Genomic DNA, 26770 nt, shown 5'->3' with positions numbered 1-26770 from the left:
AGGTGGGGGAAGGGGAGGGAGCAGTACAAGGTGGCAGGCAATTGGTGAAACTGAGAGACGGGGAGCATGTGAAGTGAAGAGCTGGGAAGCTGATTGGTGAAAGAGATAAAGGGCTGGAAAAAGGGAAATCTGGCAGGAGAGGACAAAGAAAGAAAGGAAAAAAGGAAAGGGGGAGTAGCACTGGAGGGATGTGATCAACAGGTAAGAAGACAAGGTGTGAGAGTGAAACAAGAAAGGGCAATGGTGAGCAATGGAGGCAATTACCAGAAATTTGAGAAACTGGTATTCATGCCATCAGGTTGGAGGCTACCCAGATGGAATATAAGGTGGTGTTCCTCCAACCTGAGTCTGGCCTCATCTCCTTAGAGGCAAAGGCCACGGATTGACATGACAGAATGGGAATGGGAAGCAGATATGAAATGAGCGGCAACTGGGAAATCCTGCTTCATGTGGGAGATGGAGGAGAGGTACTCAATGAAGTGGTCTCCCAATCTACATCGGGTCTCATCAGAAGAGGTACAGTTCAGATAGCTGTGAGAGTCAGTGGATTTATAAAATATATCATTAGATAGACTCTCTCCAGTGATGGAGACAGAGAGATTGAGAAAGGGAAGAGAGGTGTCAGAAATGGACTAAGATAATTTGAGGGCAGGGTGGAAATTGGAAGCAAAGTTGATGAAATTGACAAGCTCAGCATGGGTGCAGGAAGCAGCACCTATGCAGTTATCAATATAGCGTAGGAAGAATTGGGGATCGATGCTGTTGTGGGCTTGAAACATAGACTGTTCCATGTAGCCGACAAAAAGGCAGTCATAGCAGAGACACGTACAAATGCCCATGGTCCACCTTGAGTTTGAAGGAAGTGGGAGGAGCCAAAGGAGAAATTGTTGAGGGTAACAACCAGTTCCACCAGATGGAGGAGAGTGGTGATGGAAGATAACAGGTCTCCTCCCCGCATCTTTTTATTCCACCATCTTTCAGCTTCCTTTCCAGTCTTGAAGAAGGCTTTTGGCCAAAAACATCAATTGTTTATTCATTTTGATAGATGTTGCCTGACTTGCTGAGTTCCTCCAGCATTTTGTGTGTGTTACTGAGTTGTTAGGTAATTTGTATTTTTAAAGTGCAGAAGATTACAATTTCAGTTTGTTACAGATTTCTGTGTACAATAGCCAATTTATATAGGGTAAATACGAGGGGTGATTGATAGGTTTGTGGCCTAAGGTAGAAGGAGTCAATTTTAGAAAACCTGGTACATTTATTTTTCAATGTAGTCCCCTCCTACATGTACACACTTAGTCCAGTAGTTGTGGAGCATATGGATCCCTTCTTTGTAGAAGTCGTCCACAGCAGGGGTGATTGATAAGTTTGTGGCCTAAAGTAGGAGATGAGTTATTAACTTCAAACCTTCTGCATTATCACTCAAAGAGCTGAACTGCACATACATGTAACCAGAGTGTCTTGGACCTCCAGATGGTCCACAGCAGAGGTGATTGATAAGTTTGTGGCCTAAGGTAGAAGGAGATGAGTTATAGAGCTCTCGTTACATGCACTTACAGTTCAACTCTTTGACTGATAATGCAGAAAGTTTGAAGTTAATAACTCAACTCTTTCTACCTTAGGATACAAACTTATCAATCACCCCTGCTGTGGACCATTTCTGGGGTCCAAGACGCTGACTTCTACAAAGAAGGGATCCGTATGCTCCACGACCGCTGGACAAAGTGTGTAAATATAGGAAAAATAAATGTGCCAGTTTTTCTAAAATTGACTCCTTCTACCTTAGGCCACAAACTTATCAATTACCCCTCGTACATTTTCATGTCAGTTTGTATTTTATATACATGTTGTAGGAAAATAAAGTATTCCAAACATCCAATTATTGAATGAAGTATTCTTGAATCATGGAATAGATTGCTATTTGGCCAAGTTAAGCTGCCAAAATAATTGCGCAGTTAACAGCTTCTCAATTGTGTTTGTATAAATAATAAGACAACTTCAGACAGGAGGCAGGCTTGCAGTTATGTGTAAACACAGCTTCACAAAACCTTCAGAGAAAATAGCACGTTGCTATTTGCCTTGTAAGTACAGTACCATGCACTGGAGGCCATGAACCTCCGGAATTTGCGTAACAGATTACATTTTCTGCAGCGCCTGCAATTATGTACTACAACAGTAATACTCTTTTACTGATGTGTTAATATCTGCCAAGTATTCATTCTTAGCACAAAAGTTTTTTCTTTTCTCAATATGGGGTGTCAGATAGTGAACTGGTTTGATAAATAACAAATATTTATCATTTGCACTTTGGTACTTCATTCTCCTTTATTAGACGTCAAGGAAAAGGAAGGGAAGTGTACAGCCAATGCAGAGTACACCTGTGGCCATTCCCCTCAATAATAAGTTAGCAACTTTAGCTACTGTTGAGGGGGGAAGCCACAGTGACAGGGTCTCTGGCACTGTGTCTGTTGCAGTGGTTCAGTGGAGCAGAGGATTGCAATGTTAATAGGAGATTCCATAGCCAGTGAAACAGAAACGAGATTCTGTGGGCAAGACAGAGACACTGGGATGGTATATTACATCCCAGTTGCTAGGATAAGGGATATCTTGGATCAGATCAATGGCATTCACAAAGAGGAGGATGAGCAGCCAGAAGTCTTGGTACATATTGGCACCGATGACATAAGTAGTCAAAGTGAGGAGGTCCTGAAGAAAGATCATAGGGAGCTAGGTAGAAAGCTGAAAAACAGGACTGCCAGGTAGTAATTTCTGGATTGCTGCCTGTGCTACATACCAATAAGGGAAAGAATAAGATGATTTAGAAGGTGAATGCATGGCTGAGGAACTGGTGCAGGGGACAGGGGCTCAGACTTATGGATCTTCTGGGGAAGGTACAACCTGTAAACGCGAATCCAAAGGGGGACCAATATCCTTGCAGGCAGGTTTTCTGGACCTGTTTGGGAGACTTTAAACTAATTTGGCGGGGATTGGAAACTGGAGACATAGTGCTGAAGATGAGGCAGCTGATTTACAAATAAAGGCAGTATGTAGTGAGACTCCTAGCAATGAGAGGCTGATGAAAGGGCAAAATTTGCAGTCAACATGATGAGTTGCAATGTAAAAGATGAACAAAATCAAAAAGAATACAAGACTGAAGGTGTTACATTTGAATGCACACAGTATACGGGATAAGATAGATGAAGTCGTAGCACAGTTACAGGTAGGCATATATGATGTAGGCATCACTGAATCATGGCTGAAAGAAGATTATTGCTGGGACCTCAACGTCCAAGGATACAAAGGCATTGAATCGTTGTGGGTAGAGCTAAGGAACTGCAAGGGTAAAAAGAACCTTATGGGAGATATATACAGACCCCCAAACAGTAATAAGGATATGGTCAACAAGTTACAAAGAGATAAAAAATGCATGCCGGAATGTTACAATAGTCATGGGGGATTTCAAAACGCAGGTAGATTGGGAAAATCAGGCTGGTGCTGGATCCCAAAACAGTGAATTTCTAGAATGCCAATGAGATGACTTTTTAGAGCAGCTCATTGTTGAGTGCAGCAGGGAATCAGCTATCCTGGATTGGGTGTTGTGCAGTGAACTGGAAGTGATTGGAGGGCTTAAGGTAAAAGAGCTCTTTGGGGAAAGTGATCATAACATATTATTATGATCAAATTCACCCTGAAATTTGAGAAGGAGAAGCTGAAGACAGATTTATTAGTATTACAGTGGAGTAAAGGGAATTACAGAAGCATGAGAGAGGAGTTGGCCAGAAATGATTGGAAAAGAACACTGGCAAGCATGACAGATAGCAAAACGATGGTTGGAATTTCGGAAGGCACAGGTTATGTACTTCCCAAAGAGGAAAAAGTGTTCTAAAGCCAAGATGACACAACCGTGGCTAACAAGAGAAGTCGAAGCCAAAGGGAGAGCATATATTAGAGCAAAATTTAGTGGGAAGTTTAGAGAATTGGTCAGCTTTTAAAAACTAACAAGGCAACTGAAAAAGACATTAAGAACTATTCCTGAAAGGCTAATTTGTAGGTTGATTCGGTGGTGAGGAAGGCTAATGCAATGTCAGCTTTCATTTCAAGAAGACTGGAAGATAAAAGCAAGGATGTATGTTGAGCTTTTATAAAACACTGCTGAGGCCTCATGTGATGTACTGTGAGTTTTTTTGGGCCTCTTATCTTACAAGGGATGTGCTGACACTAGAGAGTGTTCAAAGGAGGTTCACAAAAATTATTCCAGAATCGAACAGCTTATCATATGAAGAGCATTTGATGGCTCTGGGCCTGTATTCACAGCAATTCATAAGAATAAGGATGACCTAATTGAAACCTATCAAATGTTAAAAGGCCTTGATAGGATGGATATGGAAATGATATATGGTGGGAGAGTTTTGGACCAGAGGACACGGACTCTGAATATAGTGGTGTCCTTTTAGCATGGAAATGAGTAGGAATTTCTTTAGCCAGAGAATGGTAAATCCGTGGAATTTGTTGCCACAAGTAGTTGTGAAGGCCAAGTCTTTACAAATGTTTAAGACAGGGGTTGATAGGTTCTTGATTGGTCAGGGCATGAAGGGATATGAGGAGAAGGCAGGAGATTGGGGTTGAGAGGGAAAATAGGTCAGCCATGATGAAATGACAGAGCAGTCTTGATGGGTCAAATGGTCTAATTCTGCTCCTATATCTAATTATTGTTTACCCAGTCCATTCCAATTCCACATACTCTGTTTCCTGCACTGGTCTGTCATCAGATTAGACTTTAAGCTTCCTGGTCAGCAAGGTGTTTCTTGAATTGTGGGCCATAGGAGTTATTATAGTCAGTGCCAAATGCCACTCATAGTACAACTGTAATTAAGTTTGACCCTATAGTCACTGATGTAGGGAGGAAATGGGAGTACTTTGAAACCAGTCACTATGTTGCTGTATAGTTGATCCGATCATTTAATGTGTGCTTCTTCTGTCCATGTCAGTACATTTCAATGTAACAATGATGACAGCTCTAACTGTATATGAAGGAACTTCTGGAGGGCATGTACATCCTGAATGGTTGCAGCAAAATTACATGCCCTTTATGGCATGTTTCAGGACTCTGAGGATGTTACTCTCTCACCCCAACATGGCTAGTCTCGAGTCTGATGGATCTGTTTGTGTGGATCAGTGCTAACTCTGTTGACGCTTGCATGCCAGTGAGGGGCATCTGCCATAACCAAGTGCCAGTGGCCAGTTGGAGCAGACTGGAGATTATGTTGGAGGCATTAATCCTGTCATGAAAAGTAAGGAAAGCAACTGAGCAAACATAACCTGTTGGCTATAAGGGATGGAGTAAACTATACCTTCAAATCATTTACCCTGTCTGATAAGTTCAAAGGAGTAGACAAGGTGCTTTGACAGGACACAATGCAGAGCAATGCTGGGCCACATTACAATCTGATAACAACACACACAAAATATTGGTGGAACACAGCAGGCCAGGCAGCATCTATAGGGAGAAGCACTGTCAACGTTTCGGGCCGAGACCCTTCGTCAGGACTAACCGAAAGTAGTGGGGGGAGGGGGAAATGCGAAATGATAGGAGGAGACCGGAGGGGGTGGGATGAAGCTAAGAGCTGGAAAAGTGATTGGCGAAAGTGATACAGAGCTGGAGAAGGGAAAGGATCATGGGACGGGAAGCCTCGGGAGAAAGAAAGGGGGGGGGAGCACCAGAGGGAGATGGAGAACAAGCAAACAACTAAATATGTCAAGGATGGGGTAAGAAGGGGAGGAGGAGCATTAACGGAAGTTAGAGAAGTCAATGTTCATGCCATCAGGTTGGAGGCTACCCAGCCAGTATATAAGGTGTTGTTCCTCCAACCTGAGTTTGGATTCATTTTGACAGTAGAGGAGGCCATGGATTGACATATTTTGACAATAGAGGAGGACATGGATAGACAATCTGTTGTGCTTGTTATAAGCCCAGGGACATACCAGAATTTGGTGATTCTCTTAGCCCATTATACTAGGGACCAGGTTTCTTGTGAGGTATTGCAAACAACTTGAAGGGATAGTTTAATTCAACCACTTCAGTAAGTGTTAGGAGCTACAAGTTTAGCTCTTGCACCCATGAAGCAGATGAAATGGTTGTCACATGCATAGTCAGCGAAGCGTAACTGTCAAGTTCTTCAAATCCAATGTTGACATCACTTTGTGGGCGAACTTGCTAAATGCTGGATCTGGCATGCAGGAGTGTGCAAACTGCCACAATGGTGGAGATGCTGTATAACATTGTTAAACAGTTTTGCCAATGTCGAGGTTCAAATAAGGAGCAAGCCTACAAAAATATGCTGTTATAATCATCTTCTTTGAAAATGGGTCACGAGGACGCTACAAGTGGATTTGTAAGGACAAAAGTAGATAGGAAAGAGAGAAGACTTGCCGTGAGATCCACCATGACCTAGTGGCCTAGAGCTCAGAATACCCTAAACTTCTAAGTGGTATCAGTGTCATAAGGTAAGGGAAGATCCACAGAGGTGTAGGTCTCTGAATAAAGTAATTGTGATTAAAGTCAAATTTCTGGTGTAGGCCTGGACACAAAATCACAGAAAGGACCCACACCCTGGCCAGTCAAATCCACATCAGCTTTATCTAAATAAAATCCGGCTATTCCCACTCTCCTGACTTCATCCCATTGCTCAACAATTGCTTTCCTTTCATAAGACATAGGAGTACAAGTGCATTGTTCTTTGAAAGTGGTGTCGCGGGTATTAAAGGGTGATGAAGAAGACATATTGGCATATTGGCCTTCTTCAGTCATTGAATATAAACTGCCAATTCACCTACTCTCTCACCACCACTCAGGGCCCCAAACAGTTCTTCCAGGTGAGACAACACTATACCTGCAAATCTACTGCCATCTACTGCATCTCGTGTACCCTGTGTGGACTTCACCATTGAGACCTGACAGAGACTGGCGGACCACTTCGTTAAGCACCATCGCTCCATCTGCAACAGGAAGGGTTTCCTGATGCCAACCGTTTAATTCCACTCCCCATTCCAATTCCAACATGTTGGTCCATGGCCTCTTCTATTGCCATGATGAAGCTATACTCAGGTTGGAGGAACAACACCTGATATTCCGTTTGGGTAGCCTTCAACCTGACTGCATGAACATCGATTTCTTCATCTCCCAATAATATCTCCCCCTCTTCCTTCTGTCCTTTTCCATTCCCCATTCTGGCTCCCCAGCTTATCTCTGCACTTCTCCTCACCTACCTATCACCTCTCTCCAGGACCCCTCCTCTTTCCCTTTCTCCCATGATGCACTCTTCACTCCTATCAGATTCCCCTAGTGACTTTGACGGGACACCCAGATGGTATCTTGCCTCCCAGGTGCTAGGGTCAGGGATGTCTCAGATTGCCTCCACAACATTTTGGAGGGGGAGGGGAGGGGGAGCAGCCAGATGTCTTGGTACATATTGGTACCAATGACATAGGAAGGAAAAGAAATGAGGTCCTGAGAATAGAATTTGGAGAGCCATGTAGAAAGCTGAGAAGCAGGATCTCCAGGATAGTAATTTCTGGATTTTTGCCTGTACCAGGCGCCAGTGAGGGTAGAAACACAATGGTTTGGCAGATAAATGCATGGCTGAGAAGACGGTGCAGGGGCAGGGCTTCAGGTTCTTGGATTATTGGGATTCCTTCTGGGGGAGGTATGACCTGTTCAAAAGTGACAGGTTGCACCTGAACCCAAGGGGGACCAATATTCTTGAGGACAGGTTTTTTTAGAGCCTTTGGGGAGGAGTTAATAATCTGGCAGGGGCATGTGAACTGGAGTGGAGGGACACAGGGTAAGACAGACGGTAACAAAGTAAAGTGCAGTCAGACTGTCAGGAAGGACAGGCAAGTGATGGGACTTAGTTGTAGCCAACAGGCTGAGTATCAAATCATTAGGGATGCAGAATCAGAAAGGGTAGCAGATACAGTACTCAAGGTGTTATATCTAAATATGTGTAGAATAGGAAAGAAGGTGGATGATCTTGTTGCAATAGTACAGATTGCCAGGCATGATTTTGTGGCCATCACCAAATCGTGGCTGAAGGTTGATTATATTTGGGAGCTGAATGTCCAAAGTTATACATTATATCTGAGGGATATGAAGGTAGGCAGAGGGGGTGGTGTGTCTCTACTGGTAAGGAATGGCATCAAATCAGTAGAAATATGTGACATAGGATCAGAAGATGTTGAATCCTTGTGAGTTGAGTTAAGAAAATGCAAAGGTAAGAGGGCATTCATGACAGTTATATACAGGCCTCCCAACAGTGGTTGGGAGGTTACAACAGGAAATAGAAAAGGCAAGACAAAAGGGCAATGTTATGGTAGTTATGGGAGATTATAACATGCGGGTGGATTACAATGGTATGAGAGAGGTGTTGGCCAAAGTAAATTGGAAGGAGCTGCTGGCGGGTATATCAGCAGAGCAGCAATGGCCTGTGTTTCTGGGAAAATGAGGAAGGTCCAGGACATATGTATTCCAAAAATGAAGAAATACTCAAATGGTAATATAGTACAACCGTGGCTGACAAGGGAAGTCAAAGTCATTGTAAACGCAAAAGGAAAGGCATGGCATACAACAGAGCAAAAATGAGTGAGAAGGTAGAGGATTGGGAAGTTTTTTAAAAACCTAGAGAGCAAATAAAAAAATCATTAGAAGGGAAAAGACGAAATATGAAAGCAAGCTAGCAAATAATATCCAAGTGGATAGTAAAAGTTTTTTCAAGTATGTTAAAAATAAAAGAGAAATGAGAGTGGATATTGGACTGCTAGAAAATGAGGCAGGAGAAATAACAATGGGGGCAAGGAGATGGCTGATGAACTAAATGAGTATTTTGCATCAGTCTTCACTGTGGAAGACACCAACAGCGTGCCTGATGTTGTAGTGTGGGAAGGAAGAGAAGTGGGTACAGTTACTATTACAAGAGAGAAGGTGCTCAGAAAACTGAAAGACCTAAAGGGACATAAGTCATCCGTCCAGATGAACTGCATCCCAGGGTTCTGAAAGAGGTAGTGGTAGAGACTGTGATGGCATTAGAAATGATCTTTCAGAAATCATTGGACTCTGGCAAGGTGCCAGAGGACTGGAAAGTTGCAAATGTCACTCCACTCTTTAAGAAAGGAGGAAGGCAGCAGAAAGGAAATTACAGACCAGTTAGCCTGACCTCAGTGTTTAGAGTGAATTGTTAAGGATGAGGTGATGAAGAACTTGGTGACACAGGACAAGATAGTACAAAGTCAACATGGTTTCTTTCAGGGAAAATCCTGCCTGACAAACCTGTTGGAATTCTTTGAGGAGATTACAAACAGTATAGATAAAGGAGATGCAGTGGATGTTGTACATTTGGACTCTCAGAAGGCCTTTGACAGGGTGCCACACATGAGGCTGCTTACCAAGTTAAATCCCATGGTATTACAGGAAAGTTACTAACAGGGTTAGAGCATTGGCTGATTGGTAGGAGGCAGTGAGTGGGAATAAAAGGACTCTTTTCTGGCTGCCAGTAACCAGTGGTGTTCTGCAGGGGTTGGTGTTGGGCAACTTCTTTTTATGCTATATATTAATGATTTAGATGATGAAATAGATGGTTTTGTTCCCAAGTTTGCAGATGATATAAAGATTGGTAGAAGAGCAGGAAGTGTTGAGGACACATGTAGGATGCAGAAGGACTTAGGCAGATTAAGAAAATGGGCAAGAAAGTGGCAAATTAAATACAAACATACTTTGTTGGGAAATGCATGGTCATGCACTTCAGTAATCGAATAAATGTGTGGACTATTTTGTAAACGGGGAGAAAATCCAGGAATCTGAGGTGCAGAGGGACTCAGAAGTCCTTGTGCAGAACTTCCTGAAGTTTAACTTGCTGACTGAGTTGGTACTGAGGAAGGAAAATGCCATGGTAGCATTCATTTCAAGAGGTCAAGAATACAAGAGCAAGGATGTGATGCTGAGGCTTTATAAGGAACTGGTGAAGCCTCACCTTGAATATTGTGAACAGTTTTGGTTCTATCATCTTATAGAAGATGTGCTGGCATTGGAGAGGGTCCAGAAGAGGTTCACAAGAATGATTCCAGGAATGAAAGGGTTATCATATGAGCAACATTTGATGGCTCTGGGTCTGTACTCATTGGATTTCAAATGGATCAGGGGGGTTCTCATTGAAATCTTTTGAATGTTTAAAATCATAGACAAAGAAGATATGGATAGGATGTTTCCCACGGTGGGAGAGTCTAGGACCAGAGGGCACAGCCTCAGGATAGAGGGGCACCCTTTCAAAGCAGAGATTCAGAGAAATTTCTTTAGTGAATTCTTTGGTGAATTTATTGTCACATGCAGCTGTGGAGACCAGGCCATTGGGTGTATTTAAGGCAGAGATTGATAGGTTCTTGATTGGACATGGTATCAAAGGTTACAGGGGGAAGTCTGGGAAATGGGGTTGAGGAGGGAAAAAAATGGATCACCCATGACTGAATGACGGAGCAGACTCAATAGGCCAGATGGCCTAATTCTGCTCCTATGTCTTATGGTCTTATTTCTTCAGCTCTTTACCTCTTCCACCAATCATATCCTACCTTATTTCATCCTCCCTCCCCCACTGACACCTTCCCATCACCTCATTTCACCTATCACTTGTCAGCTTGTACTCCTACCCTTCCACACTTTCTTATTCTGGCTTCTTCTCTTTTCCTTCCCAGCCCTGATGAAAGGTCTCAGCTGGAAATGTTAACAGTTTATTCCTCTCTATATTTGCTGCCTGACCTCTAAGGTTCTGCAGTATTTTATGTGTGCTACATTGAATATAGAAGATAGGAAGTTATGTTGTAGTCACTTGGAGGTTTCCTTGGAGTATTGTCTGCAGGTTTGACCACCCTATTATAGGAATATGTTATTAAACTTGAAAGGGTAGAGAACAGATTTCAGGATGGAGACCTGACTTACAAGGAGAGGTTGTGCAGATTTAGGATTGGGAAAGTGAGGGTGACCTGATAGTAGTTGATATATCATAAGGCAGCTTTGGCAGAATAGAAGCACATAGTCTTTCCTACATAGAGGGAGTGCTAAAAACAAGAGTGCACAGGGTTTAAGATCAGAGTGAGAGATTCAAAAGGGACATCAGGGACAGTTTCTTCACACAAGAATGGTGAAATAAGCTGTCAGGCTGGAGTGAGCTGATTAATAACATCTAAAAGCTATCTAGATAAGTACGTAGATAGGAGGGATTTGGACGGCTATAGGCCAAACACAAGCAGATGGGACTTGTTTGCTAGGCAACATAATTGACATGAATGAATTGAACCAAGGACCCTTTCTCTATGCTGTATGATTCTATGATTAATGTCCCCCAAAGAGATGACTGGTCAAATCCCATGCAAATTCCTCAATGATTTCTCCAAGAAATTATCATGAAGGACACAAATTAAAGGCAGCCACGTGAAAAAGTGCAACATGGAATGTGAGCTCACATGGGCATGTGTGGTGATCAAAGTGATCAAAGACAACAAGGCACTGTAAATGTTACAGAAAGAACCTGCCGACCAACTACCTGGAAACAAATGTGAAGTTTGGGTTGCAATTAAGGTAAATTTTTTTCCGCTACTCTTTCCCCTTGGTTAGGTAAGGTTTTTGAGGAGGCCATTAGATTAGGGAATTTGCCACAATCTTTTTATAGAGCTTCCATTTCTCTAATATTGAAGAAAGATAAAGACCCTACTAATTGTGCTTCTTATAGACCTATATCTTTATTGAATGTAGACTCCAAGATTTTTTCTAAGTTACTGGCATCTAGATTGGAGAAGGTATTACCCAAAATTATTTCAGATGATCAAACTGGCTTTATTAAAAATCGTTATTCTTTTTTTAACATTAGGAGATTGTTGAATATTGTTTATACTCCCTCACATGATACTTCAGAATGCGTGATTTCATTAGATGCGGAGAAAGTATTTGACAGAGTTGAATGGCCTTACTTATTTAATGTGTTGGAGAAGTTTAATTTTAGTCCGATATTTATATCATGGATTAAATTGATTTATCATACTCCAGTAGCCTCAGTGGTTACCAATAATCAAAGATCTCCCTTTTTTCGCCTATTTCGGGGCACTAGACAGAGATGTCCTCTTAGTCCATTACTATTTAACATTGCCTTAGAACCTTTGGCAATTGCCATCAGACAATCACAGGATATTTTGGGTATTAATCGTGGGACAGATATTCATAAGTTATCTTTGTATGCAGATGATTTATTATTATTCATTTCTAACCCGGAGAAATCCATTCCAGCAGTTTTATCATTATTGGCTCAATTTAGTGAGTTCTCTGGGTATAAGTTAAATCTTAATAAAAGTGAATTGTTTCCATTGAATATACGGGTCCCAATTTATGGAAATTTACCCTTTAAATTAGTTAATGACTCTTTTACTTATTTAGGGATCAAAATCACAAAAAACCATAAAGATTTGTTTAGATTTAATTTTTTACCCTTAATTGATCAGATTAAAGGTTTGTTTACTAAGTGGTCACCTTTGTCTCTAACCCTAATAGGTAGGATTAATGCTATTAAGATGGTTATTTTACCTAAGTTTTTATATATTTTTCAAGCGATACCAATTTTTATCCCGAAATCTTTTTTTACTAATGTTGACTCTAAAATTTCTTCATATATATGGCAGTATAAAAATCCCAGGTTAGGTAAAACATATTTACAGAAGACAAAAAAGGAAGGCGGGTTAGCATTACCTAATTTCAGATTTTACTATTGGGCAGTTAATATTAGATATTTGTTATGTTGGTTGAAAGATGGGGGTGGATCTTTTGGCCCTTGTTGGGTGAGTTTAGAAACTAAATCGGTATCAGCTTATGCTTTGGGTTCTATTTTAGGGACTTCTCTCCCTTTTGCTCTTTCTAAATTGCCGAAACGAATTGACAATCCGATAGTTAAACATACATTGCGTATATGGTTTCAATTTCGGAGATTTTTTGGGTTGACTCAATTCGTTTTAAATAGTCCTATTGTATCTAATTGTTTTTTTCACCCTTCCATTATAGATCAAGCTTATTCAGCTTGGAAAACTAAGGGATTACTAAGATTTTCTGATTTATTTTTAGATAATTGTTTCATGTCTTTTGAACAATTATCCAACAAATATAACTTGCCGAGATTTCATTTTTTTAGATATTTACAGATTAGACATTTTTTAAGTTCTGTACTCTCTACGTTTCCAAATTTTGTGCCTTCAGATACTTTGGAGAGTTTATTTGAATTAGACCCTTTTCAAAAAGGGCTTATTTCAAAACTTTATAATATAATTATGAAGATACGTTCAGAGCCTCTTTATAAGACTAAACAGGATTGGGAAAGAGAGCTTTCTCACTTTCTAGTGAGAATTGGGATAGAATTCTTCAATTAGTTAATACATCATCGTTATGTGCCAAACATTCACTAATACAATTTAAGGTCGTACATAGGGCCCATATGTCCAAGGATAAATTAGCTCATTTTTACTCTCATATAAGTCCTATTTGTGATAGATGTCATTCTGAAATTGCGTCTTTAACTCACATGTTTTGGTCGTGTTCATTTTTGGAGAAATATTGGAAAGATATTTTTGATATTATTTCTGCGGTTTTGAATATTGATTTACAACCTCATCCTATTACCACAATTTTTGGTTTACCATTGTTAGATTCACTGCATTTATCTTCTTCAGCCCGTCAAATGATTACATTTCTAACTCTGATGGCTAGAAGATCTATATTGTTGAATTGGAAAGAAATTGATCCTCCCACTGTATTTAATTGGTTCTCTCAAACTATGTTATGTTTAAATTTAGAAAAAATTAGAAGTGGTACTTTTGAGACTTCTATTAAATTTGAAAAGTTATGGAGACCATTTATTCAACATTTTCATATGATGTAATATGACCCTGTGCCAAGTTCATTTGATTTCCCAGTTTTCAGCTTATGTATTTTGAGAGGACCGGAAGTGACGGCATTGATGAATACTTATTTTTGTGAGATATTATAAACAGCCCGTTTTTTTCCCTTCTTTTTTGTTTTTTTTTCTTTTATATTACTTATTAGTTATAGTTATTAGATTAGATTAGCTAGTTCTGCATTATATAAATTTTTTTTGTTTTGTTTTTTTTCTTTCTTTTTTCTGTTTTTTTATATTATACATTATGAAATATTTAGATTTACTATGTCCATACATATATCTTATGGCTTATGTCTTGGTAAACTCATTTATATTGTAACTATTATGTATGTTTTTTTTTCATATGTAATGGAATGTCTATGTTGGTAATTTCTTTATCAATATATCATCTGTATTCTGTCCATATTACTAATATTAATAAAAAGATTTAGAAAGGGTTGCAATTAAGGTAAGAAGCTAAATGTGAGACTTTAAAAAGCGAAAGACTTTTAAAGTTAGGGATTTGCAATAATGGCATTCAGGTATCTATCAGTAAGTGGGTAGACATGTCTGCTTTGTTGTGATTCACCAAGTAACTAAAATACTGGATTTTCATGGCAGTAAGGTGTCGAGCCCAATGCAAAGTTAATTAAGTTTGCAATGACGAGTAAGAGGCAAGGCAGTGAATGACACCAGGATGGGATAATCAGAGTGAGGGATAGGGCATCATGAAACACCTGAATCTAGCATATCATTTAGATACAGATTTAGCACTGTTACATCAAAAGAAATGTTCATAATCCTCAACAGTTATTAAGAGGAAATATTGGTGATGTGTTCAGAATGGTACAAGAGTCTGTTCACTTGAGATGTGAAATAATAGCTGTGCCATTAAAAGGATCCAGAGAGGGTGAAAGATAAAGGACAAGGTGACTTCAATAACGTTTGGCAGAGACGGTACTGTACAGAAGACGAGAATGTGTGAGTGTTAGCAAACAGGCTTCTGTTTTTGCAGAATTACTGAATTAACTGAATCAAGTGCAGACTGAGTCGGATGCTTTAAGGGAAGTTTGCATTGTCATGTGGAAGCATTTCTAAAGTTCCAAAAAAAATCCTACAAAAAATGCAAAAATGGGCATGGACTTCCTGATGTCAACTTGACACAGCAAAGCCAAAGTGTAACAGGAAAAGTTGAAACCATGACTGGACAGAAAGTCTTGGTGACACCCCAGAAAGTGAAGGTGTTATGGAGAAAAGTGAATGACTTCCAAAGGGACAGCAATAAAGAGGAAACGTTTGAGCTTAGTGGAGGTCAGGACGGAGTGAAAACAGAAGCTCAAAGATCGAGAGCCTTGAGAACAACCAAAGCAAAAATGACAGTAATTGAGCTTATAGTATCAGACAATATACCAAGAAAACACGTATAATGCAATAACAGCCAATATCAACTGTTATGTTATTGAGTTTATCATTATCTATTGTTTTGGAGAAAACTGCTAATACAATTGAAACATAGAATGTGAGATCAGATGTATCTGAAATATCAGAGAAGTTATTCACTGGCATTGCCAGTGTTCAGAATGGATAATTCCAAGTTGTTAAGTAAAGCTGATGAGGTAAATATTTGTAATTGAGTAGTCTCAAATATTGATCCAACCAAACTTTATTTATTCAGTTGCTTTGTCCTTTCTGCATGAATCTCTCTGTCAATAATAATTTAATTGCATAATTTCATTTCTGCAGGCAGTGACCTTTATGGTATAATTTAAAGTAAGTAAATTATTCATTGATTGTTGTCAGGGTTTATTACTTTTTAAGGAGATCCATTGTATTAGAGAGGCTTAATTGTCTTCAAGAACTGAGTAAACTGTACCTAATGATATTTGATGCTTTGTTGAAACAGTAGCTGACATTAATTGGACATTGTCTACCTTTAATATCTTATGTTTTGTTGGTAGTTTCACCTCTGTGGTTTCCCTTTGCGGCACTAAAGAGCCCATTGACAGTATAGATTACCAAATCTTTGTCAACAAAAATCCACTGCAACCCAAGGAGTGAAGCACTGCGCTAAGAAAAGCCCACCTAGTGAACGATGTTTGTCTGGAAAGAGATCATCGTTTTAAAAAAGTATTCCAGGTGTAATGTTTGAACTTGTGCTTTGTCATCTCTTCGGTTCTTTTCTCTGAGGATTCAGTCCAATGAACAGTGCAGCGCGAGACCAACAGGACCTCTGGGTTTTATCAGCGGTCGCCACATGGCCTGTGCATAGTTCTTTGATAGAAGCTGAATCTGTGGAGTATCAGTCTGAACACTGAACTCTAGCTATTACACAACATCTAATATATCAGAATGTAATGATCTTGATCAGCTAAGTAATTAATGCACGTAATTAAGAGATACGACTGTGTTTGATAATCCCCATGTCAGCGTGTAGAACTACCAGTCAAGACTAAAAATGAAATTAAAGCAACATAATTAATTATTAACGAACATAATTTACAATACATCTGTTGCATTTGGATGTTGCACTGAATGACCACTGTGGCAATTTGGAAGCAGATACATCAGAACTATTTCAGAGTAAGCTTGATGTGTGCACAGTATATCTCCCTGCTTCCTCCCTCGTGGGGAATCTTTTGGACATCTTTACCAAAAAACAAGTGGGCAGAATATCCACGTAACATTTTATTATCATCACTCTTCATGGAAGAGCTAAAAGCAATGACTCTTGCAGAAGTAACGTGAACAAACTGTGCTCAGTACAGTTCTCTATGTTATACAGATCCCCTATATTATTATGCAGGTAAAAGATCATTGATTTTTCTCAGTGACAGATTTTTAAAAATAATCATTCATTGTCTTCTTTGACATACTCTTGTTCTTCTGCTTCTCTTGATTTATCTTTGACAAGACATGCACTGGTATTAAGTAAAATAGAACATAAATTTCAACATTTACGGTTAATGCCAGTGCACATGGTACTATCAAAGATAAATGCCGAACCACAAGCAAAAGATGAAAGGTCTCGGCCTGAAACGTCAACTGTTTACTCTTTTCCATAGGTGCTGCCTGGTCTGCTGATCTTCTCCAATATTTTGTGTGCGTTGCAGAAGATTAATGCCTTTTTAATTTATTGAGATACAGCATGGAATAGACCCTATCGATCTTTTGAACGATGCTGCCCTGCATTCCCCTGATTTAATCTTAGCCTAATCACAGGGCAATTAATGATGACCAATTAACCTACCAGCTGGTATGTCTTTGGACTGTGGGAGGAACCCGGAGCACCCGGAGGAAACCCACACGGTCATGAGGAGAACATACAAATTCCTCACATGCAGTAATGGGAATTTAACCCGGGTCGTCTGTCTAAAGAGTTGTGCTAACCACTACACCAACATGCTGCCCAATACTAGTCAGGTGCTCTCCATGAATTAGTGTGTTCCTGACTTGCATAGATGCAGATTGTAAGGGTGATGTGAACTGAAGATCAGACACTGGCAGGTCTGTTCCCTCTCCATCTCATTGGACTCAATACTGAATCCAACAGCAGAAAGTCAATAGGTTGACCTGTAGGATTATAAGTAATTTGCTTATTCAACTTGACACTAATCATGACTGGAGAATATTGCGCAGCCTTCTGAATAGTTTTACTGCTCTGATCAGAAAGTGTAAGTGCAATTGAGTGAATTTGTTCTATTTATTCTACATTTTAATAATTAATGATAATTTATTATCTTCGGTTGATATTTTAAATAAATAATGTTATATTTTAATTTTTAAAGTACTCTCATGTTTTAAATTAAAATATTTCTGTTTGGGTAACTAAAATTCACCTATATAGAACAAAAATTGGTTCTTTTGGAAGTTATATGAAAAAGGAGCAAACATTAAATGTGTACAGAGAACAAAATGAATTTACCAAGAGAGAAGATTACAGACTTCCGGTTCACAGCAGGAGTTCACGTAAGGCACTTGCTTTGGAAACTGACAAGGCGATATCTTTGATTGATAAATGTGCAAATATACTTTATCAAACAATGTAATCAAACATTTCTGGTTAATTGAAACAGCAACCCTTTTTTCTTTTGCCTAAAATGTATTCATAATTCTTTTGTTTGTAGGCTGATGCACTCCTGAGGATATGACTGTTGAGAGCCCATCTCCCATATAGAAGTGCAGCTCCGCTTATAACATGAGATTCAATGCGAAAGAAGGGTTCATATCATGCAAAATAACTATATATCCGCGGTTTTCTAGGAATGTAGTCCCTCTGTAATGTAGTGGTATACCATGCATTGAAATGCCAAAATAGATTTGTGCTTGACGACCCAATTCCTATGCCCTTTCATATGTTTTACTCTGAAGAAATACATTGCCAAAGGTAATTCTACAAAGTTATTTCAGTCAGGCAGAAAAAAATCAAAAGTAAAATATAAACGATAATTGTTTAAGTTTGTGGGATTTAATTTACAAATATCAGCAGATAGAATACAATTCCCAAACACAAATAAAACTAGGCTAGTTTTTGAACTGATTAACTACTTTTCTGATTCTATCCCCACTATTAGCATTAGTCAAAATATACACTCAATGCATACTGGGTAAGCTTTATCATCCAAGGAATCCAATTGAAGTCTCTAGTTAAATAATAGATCTTAAAATTAACTGACTTACATTTTGTCAGGAGATTGTTCAAACAGACTTCGATAGTAAAGATTTTGTGATGTTCATTGTGTTGAATTGTACCTTAACATATCTGATAGTTTTTCATAAACTTACATCAGGTTACTGTAAATTATGCCACAGATACTGAAGATTAGAAGGAGTGATAAATCAAGAAATAAGGTATGAGAATTCAACTCAGTTGGAATCAAGTACATTGCTTTCCACGCAAATCATAACAGCAGTCATTTCCTCTAGTAACTTGTAAAGTATATTTCTTGTTGAAATTTCTCAGAGACTTGTTTATATCTTCCATCCTGTTTATTCTGCAGGTCAATGGCACGCTACTGGAGGATATGGTCAATAAATGGCACTTGTATAAAGAAGAGTGTCTGCAAAACCTAAGCATGTCTAATGGTAAAACTGGTGAGCAACCTATCTTAATAGCAAAATTAATTCATAGGAAAATAATGCTCTTTAAACATTTTTAAACTAGGCTAATAGAGTTCTAATGAAGAGATGGTTGGTGAATGCCCTCAGTCCCCTCATTGAATACAGTCAGATGCTTATTGGTGTTTGGGATCCACAGAACCATATTATGTAGTAACATTAAGAGAGGGGAATAGCTAAAGGAAGCTTTGTCAATAGTTTGACCTTGAAGAGTTGTTTCAATGTGGGATCATAGTCTGTAGTAAAAACAGAAACTTACTAACTGGTCCTAAAGAATACATTTTCTGCTTTCCTCTCCCAGAAAATGATCTCACCCTGCAGAAGCAAAGGAGGAAGCTTATGCCAGTATCACTTACAATTAGTAAAAACTTATCTTCCACATATGTACGTGAAAATACTCTTGATGGATAATGTGATCCACTGCAAAATAAGAAAATAATTTGTCATGCTGAGTACTGTATTGAATTTTTAAGCTGTTCAATAGGAGAGTTAGTTCTGAATTTAATTCTAGAAGATATAGGCCACTTATTTTAAGTGAAATTTGAATATTAATAATTAGTGATTGTCTTACTTTTATTTTTCTTCTGCTTGTGAAGCTTTTGCTTATAAATATTCAATAACATGAGGCAATTCCGGTCATTAGAAAAAAAGTCATTCAGGAGTGAATAAAAACTAAATGAATTGAATTCCCAATAATGGGCCAGAAGACCTTGGATCTGGCCTGCCTTTGTGACTGGTAGAATGTGGTATTTGTGTATATGAACATGTGAAAGGGTTGCATATGCATGCTACACACTGCCTTCATCATATGTGTAACATAAGCATGCATGTTCTTTGTTGTTGTTCTGCAACCTTGCTTTGAAGTTCCTATTGCTTCATGGACGTTATTACAGATAATAATTACCGATGCAACAATGAGCAGCTGGAGGGAGAATCAGATGAGCTGACCCTCCAAGTCTGCAAGGCAGACAGTGGGGCATGTATCATGAGGGCAGGGCCTTGCAGTGCCATAACAACTCTTGACTACAGGTTTTTGAATATCTGAGACATTTAACAAAATACTTAAAGTCTTCTTACAAATAATTAATTTAATGCACTCACACATACGAAAATAAATGAATTCAATCACTTCGAAAAACACAAAGTTCTGCAAATGCTAGAAATCTGAAACAAAAACATAAAAATAAAGAGAAATATTCAGGCAGCATCTGTGGAGAGAGTTCAGAAGGAAAATCAATAATAATCAAAATCAGTATTTTAATTTTTAAATAAAATTAAAAAGATTTGGCTTTTTAATGCCTCACATAGGTGCTGTCTGGCCCACAGAGTATTACTAGTGTTTTCTCCTTTTGTACTTAAACATTCACCCACCCTTCCCTTTTGGTATAGAGGAATAAGTCACAGAGTTATAGAAAAATACAACACAGAAATAGGCCCTTCGGCCACCTAGTCAGTAGTGAACCACTAGATCTGCAAACTTCCATCAATATGCATCCAGACTGTAGTCCTCCATACCCCTACCATCCATGAACTTATCCAAACTTCTCTTAACCACTGTAAATCAAGTTCACAGGCACCACCTGCTCTAGCAGCTCATTCCACACTCCTATGACCCTTTGAGTGAAGATGTTTCCCCTCATGTTCCCGTTAAACATTTCACTTTTCACCCTTAGCCCATCGTAGGATTACGTAATTGTAGGGGGGAATCTCATAGAAACATTCCAAATGTTAAAAGGCCTGAACAATTTAGATATAGCAAAGTTATTTCCCATTCTAGGGGATTCTAGGTCAAGAGGGCACGACTTCAGGATTGAAGGACCTCCTTTTAGAACTGAGATGTGGAGAAATTACTTTAGTCAGAGGGTGGTAAATCTGTGGAATTTGTTGCCATGAGTGGTTGTGGAGGCCAAGTCATTGGGTGTACTTAAGGCCGAGATAGATAGGCTCTTGATTATCCAGGGCATCAAAAGGGTATGGGGTGTACGCAGGGGAGTGGGGATGACTGGAAGAATTGGATCAGCCCATGGCTGAATGGTGGAGCAGACTCGATAGGCCGAATGGCCTATTTCTGCTCCTATATCTTATGGTCTTATAACCGTATATAACCATATAACAATTACAGCACGGAAACAGGCCATCTCAGCCCTTCTAGTCTGTGCAGAATGCTTACTCTGACCTAGTTCCACCTACCTGCACTCAGCCTATAACCATTCATAATTGATGGAAATGTATATAATTCACAACCACTGACATTGAGTTGGGGTTTCACTTTAAGAGGCTGGTCTGAAGTGATAGTGTAATTAAGTAAAGGGCTTTTAGCGTGCTTTGAGCTCAGACTTTTTGGTGTTCAATAAATGACTTGCTGCAGCTTCCCTGAAGCATAAAACGGTTCAGCCATTGTACTTCAGAAAATCTACACCTTGACCTCTGGTGCATTTATTCTACTATACCTCTCATAATTTTGTACATCTCTTTCAAATCTCCCCTTGATTTTCTGCATTTCAAGGAATAAAGTCTTAACCTATTCAATCTTTCCTTACAACACAGATCTTCCAGTTCTGGCAACATCCTTGCATGTTTTCTCTGTATTGTTTCAACCTTATTTACATCATTCCTGTTGGTAGGTTATCCAAAACTGCACACAATACTCCAAATTAGGAGCATCACGAATGTCTTATACAACTTCTACAAAACATTCCCTCTCCTGTACTCAATGTTTTGATTTATGAAGGCCAATATGCCAAAAATTTCCTTCATGATGCTATCTACCATTTATGATTCCATTCATGTTAATGTATGTCAGCTAGTCTGGGGTGAAGCTAAGGGGGGCTGACTGCAGAATGTATCCAGGCCCTCCCAGCACCATATCAATGTCCCACTGCGGGGCTCACTTTTCACCTCTATGTTTGGGTGAATACACGTAAAAATCTGAAACAAAACGAGCCACGGATAAATAACAGTCTATCATTCAACATGATTTGGGCCACCATCAGGCCATACTCTTCTAAAGACACATTGACTTGTAAAGACATGCACCTTTTATCAAACAAAAGACAACAAAATACTTGGTTTGATGGTATAACTGACCAAAAGCCTTGCATGGACTACCAACCTTTCAAAGGACTTCATGCTGAACTTGGGTGCTCCACTTTCCAGTGTACAATTGTGTGCAACTCCCTTGGCCCATGTGGACCTAATTACAATACCAGACAGCTAATATCTCAACTCCCCTTCTGGCCTAGATGAGAAACTTGTCCAGACTTTTATCCAGAGTGCATCTTACAAATGGATCACAAAAGTGCCCTGTAGTGAGGGTGTACTGTGGCTTGTGGAATACAGGTCAAGGTGACCTCTTGAATGCTCCCAAAACTGACACTCAGACTGCTTGTCGAACAGGCAGCCCAGACTGCTGTGGACCATGCTGTGTTTGGAGGCCAGGGCTCCTGGCCCTGAGCTACAAGGATTGTTTACAAGGCATTTCCACTGGAACATGGCAACCATCCACCAGCCATGATGAAGCACACCCTCAAAGCACAAGAGCCAATAAAGACTCAAGGCCAATAAAGGAACATAATGTAACTGTTATTAGTTGGAGTATGGCTGCAATTTAGCAAGCTTTAGTTTATAGCTTTGGCTTGGAGATTTAATTTTATGTTGCAGACACTCTGATGGCCAGCTACAGGGAGAATATAAATGTGACTGCTGGTAATTTGAGGAGTATACGAGGCTAGGGATTGGTGATTTAAAACTGGTGTGTAGGAACTACTACCAGCAGAGGCTGATAAATCTCCGGAATTCTCTACCCCAAGCATTGTGTAGGTTAGATTACTTGTGTATTGAAGGAGAAGGCAAACAAATTCTTGAAAGATTAGCTATGATCATATTGAATGGTGGGGTAGGATAGAAAGGCAGAGTGACCTACTTCTATTTTTTTATGTTCTTACGTTTTAGCAGTATTTAGTTTGGGCCAAATTGCGTTCACATCCCCTGGATCTACCTCTAGGTCCTCCTTATGTTTTGGGACTTCTCAGTATACTTAAGACCTTAAATAAACGATTGTCTTGTGAAGCAGTACTCACCATGAATGGTGGATGACCAGGTGCCCAGACATCCAATTTCAAGACTTGCTGTGGCAACCAAGGGCACTTTCATTCCTTCACAGACATATGGAAACAATTTAACTTGAACTAATTTGGAAAAGAAAATTATACAACTACATTAATAAATAATGAAATTATTATCTAGACTATCTCAAATCTAAAAATAAAGTCAGGTAACATCTGCTTCTCCTGTTTTCCTCTTCAATAGATATTTCCTGAAATCCTTGAATTTCCTATTATTTATTGTTTTTATTTCTGGTTTCCACCATCTACATTATATTATTTTTACGTTAGGTTTCGCTCCCTGTAAGAACACCATGGGCACCAGGTACAGTGACAGTGCTTCAGTTTAATAGCTCATTTAAAGAATAGAGCTTCTGACAATGCTGCACTTCCTCAGCTATCCCTGTGCTATTGTTTCTGCCTAGATCTTTGCATTCAACTCTGTGTAGTGAGACTCGAATGCACCACTTTCAAACTCAGATGCCCCCAGTTGATGGGTCTTGGCAGGTAGCTGAAAAGTAGCAATGTAGCAGGTTAGTACAGTAACATGACCACTACAGGGATAATGCACAATGAAATAATTCCATCTGCAGTACACTCAGAAACTAACCAGTGGCACCTACAAATCAACGTGCAAAGTATAAAGATTCTAAATACATTTATTATCAAAGTTTGTATGTAGTATACAGCCCTGAAATTCACATTTCCCACAGACAGTCACAAAACAAAGAAAAACCATGGAACCCATTCAAAGAAAACATCAAAGACAAAACATGCAAAAATAAAAGAACAAATCGCACAAACGGGGAAACAAAGAACGATTAACACACAGAATATTAAACATCAAACCTTATGGTCCTTGAAGCAATCTAAGAATGTTCAGTTTAGTTCAGTTCAGTTCAATTTAGTGTTGTGTTGTTCTTTGACTGCAGGCTGCCCTGATCAAAATTGCACAAAATAGCAATACCAGAAAGAGTAACCAGAAACTAGAAACATATATAACATGAACCGCACATTCATTTTCAACATCACTCTCAACCACGCTGAGACAGCAAAAGCACCAGTTCCCTCAGATGGCCCAAAAACACATCAATAAAATGTAAATTACAGGCTTCAATCACACACAGACTATTGATAGAAGTTACTGTATTTAAAAGAAGAAGGAGAAGAAAAAGTTTAGTCACGTTGGTCACTGGCAACATCTTGCCAAGAGATGGCACCAGCGTGTAATCCTGCAGTCACTCCATCTTCTGCATTCTGGCATTTACTTAGAGCAGAATTTATGAGTTACTTCCCTTACACATCACTGGGTGGTCAAGCACATACTTTGCATATCTCCACCTTCAGCTTGTTAGGAAAAACTCATAACAGTTCATGGCAATAGTATCATCACAGCCAAAGGAAGTTTACTCTGGCCCTGCCTCAGTGTTGGGGGTGAGCCTGGAGAAAGGGGACCTATTTCATTTAAAATATTCTTAGTGCACCATAAAATTCAAACTTCAAAGTAAATTTATTATCAAAGTACACTTCTGTCACCTTTTACAACCATGAAATTCATTTTCTTTCCAGCATTCATAATAAGTCAGAAGAAACACAATAGAATTAATCAGAAGCCCACACAACAAAATGGGCAAGCAACCAAAGTTAAAGAGACAACAAACTGTTCAAATCAAAAAGAAAAGAACAAACAAAATAATAACGAATAAATAAGCTATAAATATCGAGAATGTGAGATGAAGAGTCCTTGAAAGTGAGCCTCTGTTTCAAGAGCCTAATAGTTGAGTAATAACTGTTCCTGAACCTGGTAGTATGGGCCTGAGACTCCTGTATCTCCTTCCTGATGGAAGTGACAAGAAAGAAGTATGGCCTGGATTATGAGAGTCCTCGATGATAGATGCTGCTATCCTGGTTCAGCACTCTGTGGTGAACTACATATACCTGTCTGGACACACCGCCCCCCCCCCCCCCCCCCACTGACTGCTCCTGTGGCTCCTCCCTCAGATGCCGGTATAAAGGCCAATGGGGGCACTGCTCCTCCCTCAGTCTCCAGGATGTTATGTGGTGGTCACTTGCTGCTTGTTCTTTCTTCCAGCCAGTAAAAGCCTATATCTCGCCTCACGTCTCTGAGAGTTATTGATGGTGCATCACACTCCTTGAAGATGTGCTCAGCAATGGGGAAAGCTTTACAGGCATGTTATGCAATTTTCCTTTCAAGTTCAGTGGGAAAAAGGGAGTGTTTCCTCTCTTCTTTCACCAATTAAACAACACTGTGAGCCGATTGATCTGTGTCCAGCAGGTGTCACCATTGTGCATACAATCATCCATCAACACTATCAGGAGAGAACCTGGAGATGCTGGAATTCCAAACAACACATACAAAATGCTGGAGGAACTCAGCAGGCCAGGCAGCATCTATGGAAAAGAGCACAGTCGACATTCTGGGCTGAGACTTTCAGTAGGACTCCTCATCTTTTCTTTCTCCAGGGCTGCACAACGGTCTTGGCCCAAAACGTCAACATCTCTTTTCCGTAGATGCTAGCCTGCTAAGTTCCTCCAGCACTTTGTGGGTGTTGCTCTATGAACACTATGACACTTCTGTATACAATTACTGTCAAAAACCAATGAGAAAACTTCCAGTGCCAGACAAGGGCCTTCTGAAGCAACGTTGATCATTGCTTAACAAATTCTTGGTAAAACAGACCCAGGAGTGACAAGTCTGATCCCAAACAAACCTCACTCAATTCTGCAAATAATCATAATTATTAACAATTACCAGCCTTAAATTAGCTAGCTTCCTTGAAGAAAAGTAGAGGTCACAGTACATAGGTCACTGATGTACAATATCTAAAAGAATGTAAACCATTATCTGAAAGGATGTGATGCAGAGTGAATAGAGAATAAAAGCACTTCTCGGGGAATCCAATGGAATTAGCTTCAAAGCACAAAATAAATTTATTATCAAAGTACATATATGTCAATATATACAACCCTGAAATTATTTTTCTTGCGGGCATACACAGTAAATCTAAGAAACACAACGGAATCACTGACCAATGCACCGAACAGTATGGACAAGCAACTAGTATGTGAAAGACTGCAAACTGTGCAAATACAAAAGAAATAATAATAAATTAATAAAAACTAATAAATACCAAGAACATGAAGTGATGAGTCCTTGAAAGTGAGTCCATATGTTGTGGAACTAGTTCAGTGATGGAGCAAAGGTATCCCCTTTGGTTCAAAAGCCTAATAGTTAAGAGGTAACAGCATTTGCTGAACCTGATAATGTGGGTCCTGTGGCTCCTATTCCTTCTTCCTGATGGCAGCAGTGAGAAGGGAACAGGGCCTAGATGGTGGGAATCGTTAATGATGGATGCTGCTTTCTTGTGACAGCACACCGTGTGGATGTGTTCAATTGTGTGGAGTTCTTTACCTGTGATGGGTTGGGCCATATCCACTATATTTTGTAGGATTTTTCATTCAAGGATATTAGTGTTTCCATGCCAGACTATAATGCAATCAGTCAATATACTCCCCACCACACATCTAAAGTTCTAGATGTCATGCTGAATCTTCACAAACTCCTAAGGAAGTAGAGGC

General features: G+C 39.5%; 1 protein-coding gene across 1 annotated transcript in view; it reads left to right on the top strand.

Annotated features, from left to right (window-relative positions):
• The window catches only part of LOC132380330 (glucagon-like peptide 2 receptor), a 92701-nt gene that overhangs the window by 5544 nt on the left and 60387 nt on the right, over window positions 1-26770 (top strand). Inside the window, exon 2 of the mRNA XM_059949081.1 lies at window positions 18950-19043. Coding sequence (XP_059805064.1) covers window positions 18950-19043 — 94 coding nt within the window. The remainder of the gene's footprint in view (window positions 1-18949; window positions 19044-26770) is intronic.

The sequence above is a fragment of the Hypanus sabinus genome, chromosome 23 (assembly GCF_030144855.1).
Source record: "Hypanus sabinus isolate sHypSab1 chromosome 23, sHypSab1.hap1, whole genome shotgun sequence".
NCBI lineage: Eukaryota > Metazoa > Chordata > Chondrichthyes > Myliobatiformes > Dasyatidae > Hypanus > Hypanus sabinus.
Note: the sequence above shows the minus strand (reverse complement) of the source record. Positions and strands in the feature narration are given on the sequence as shown.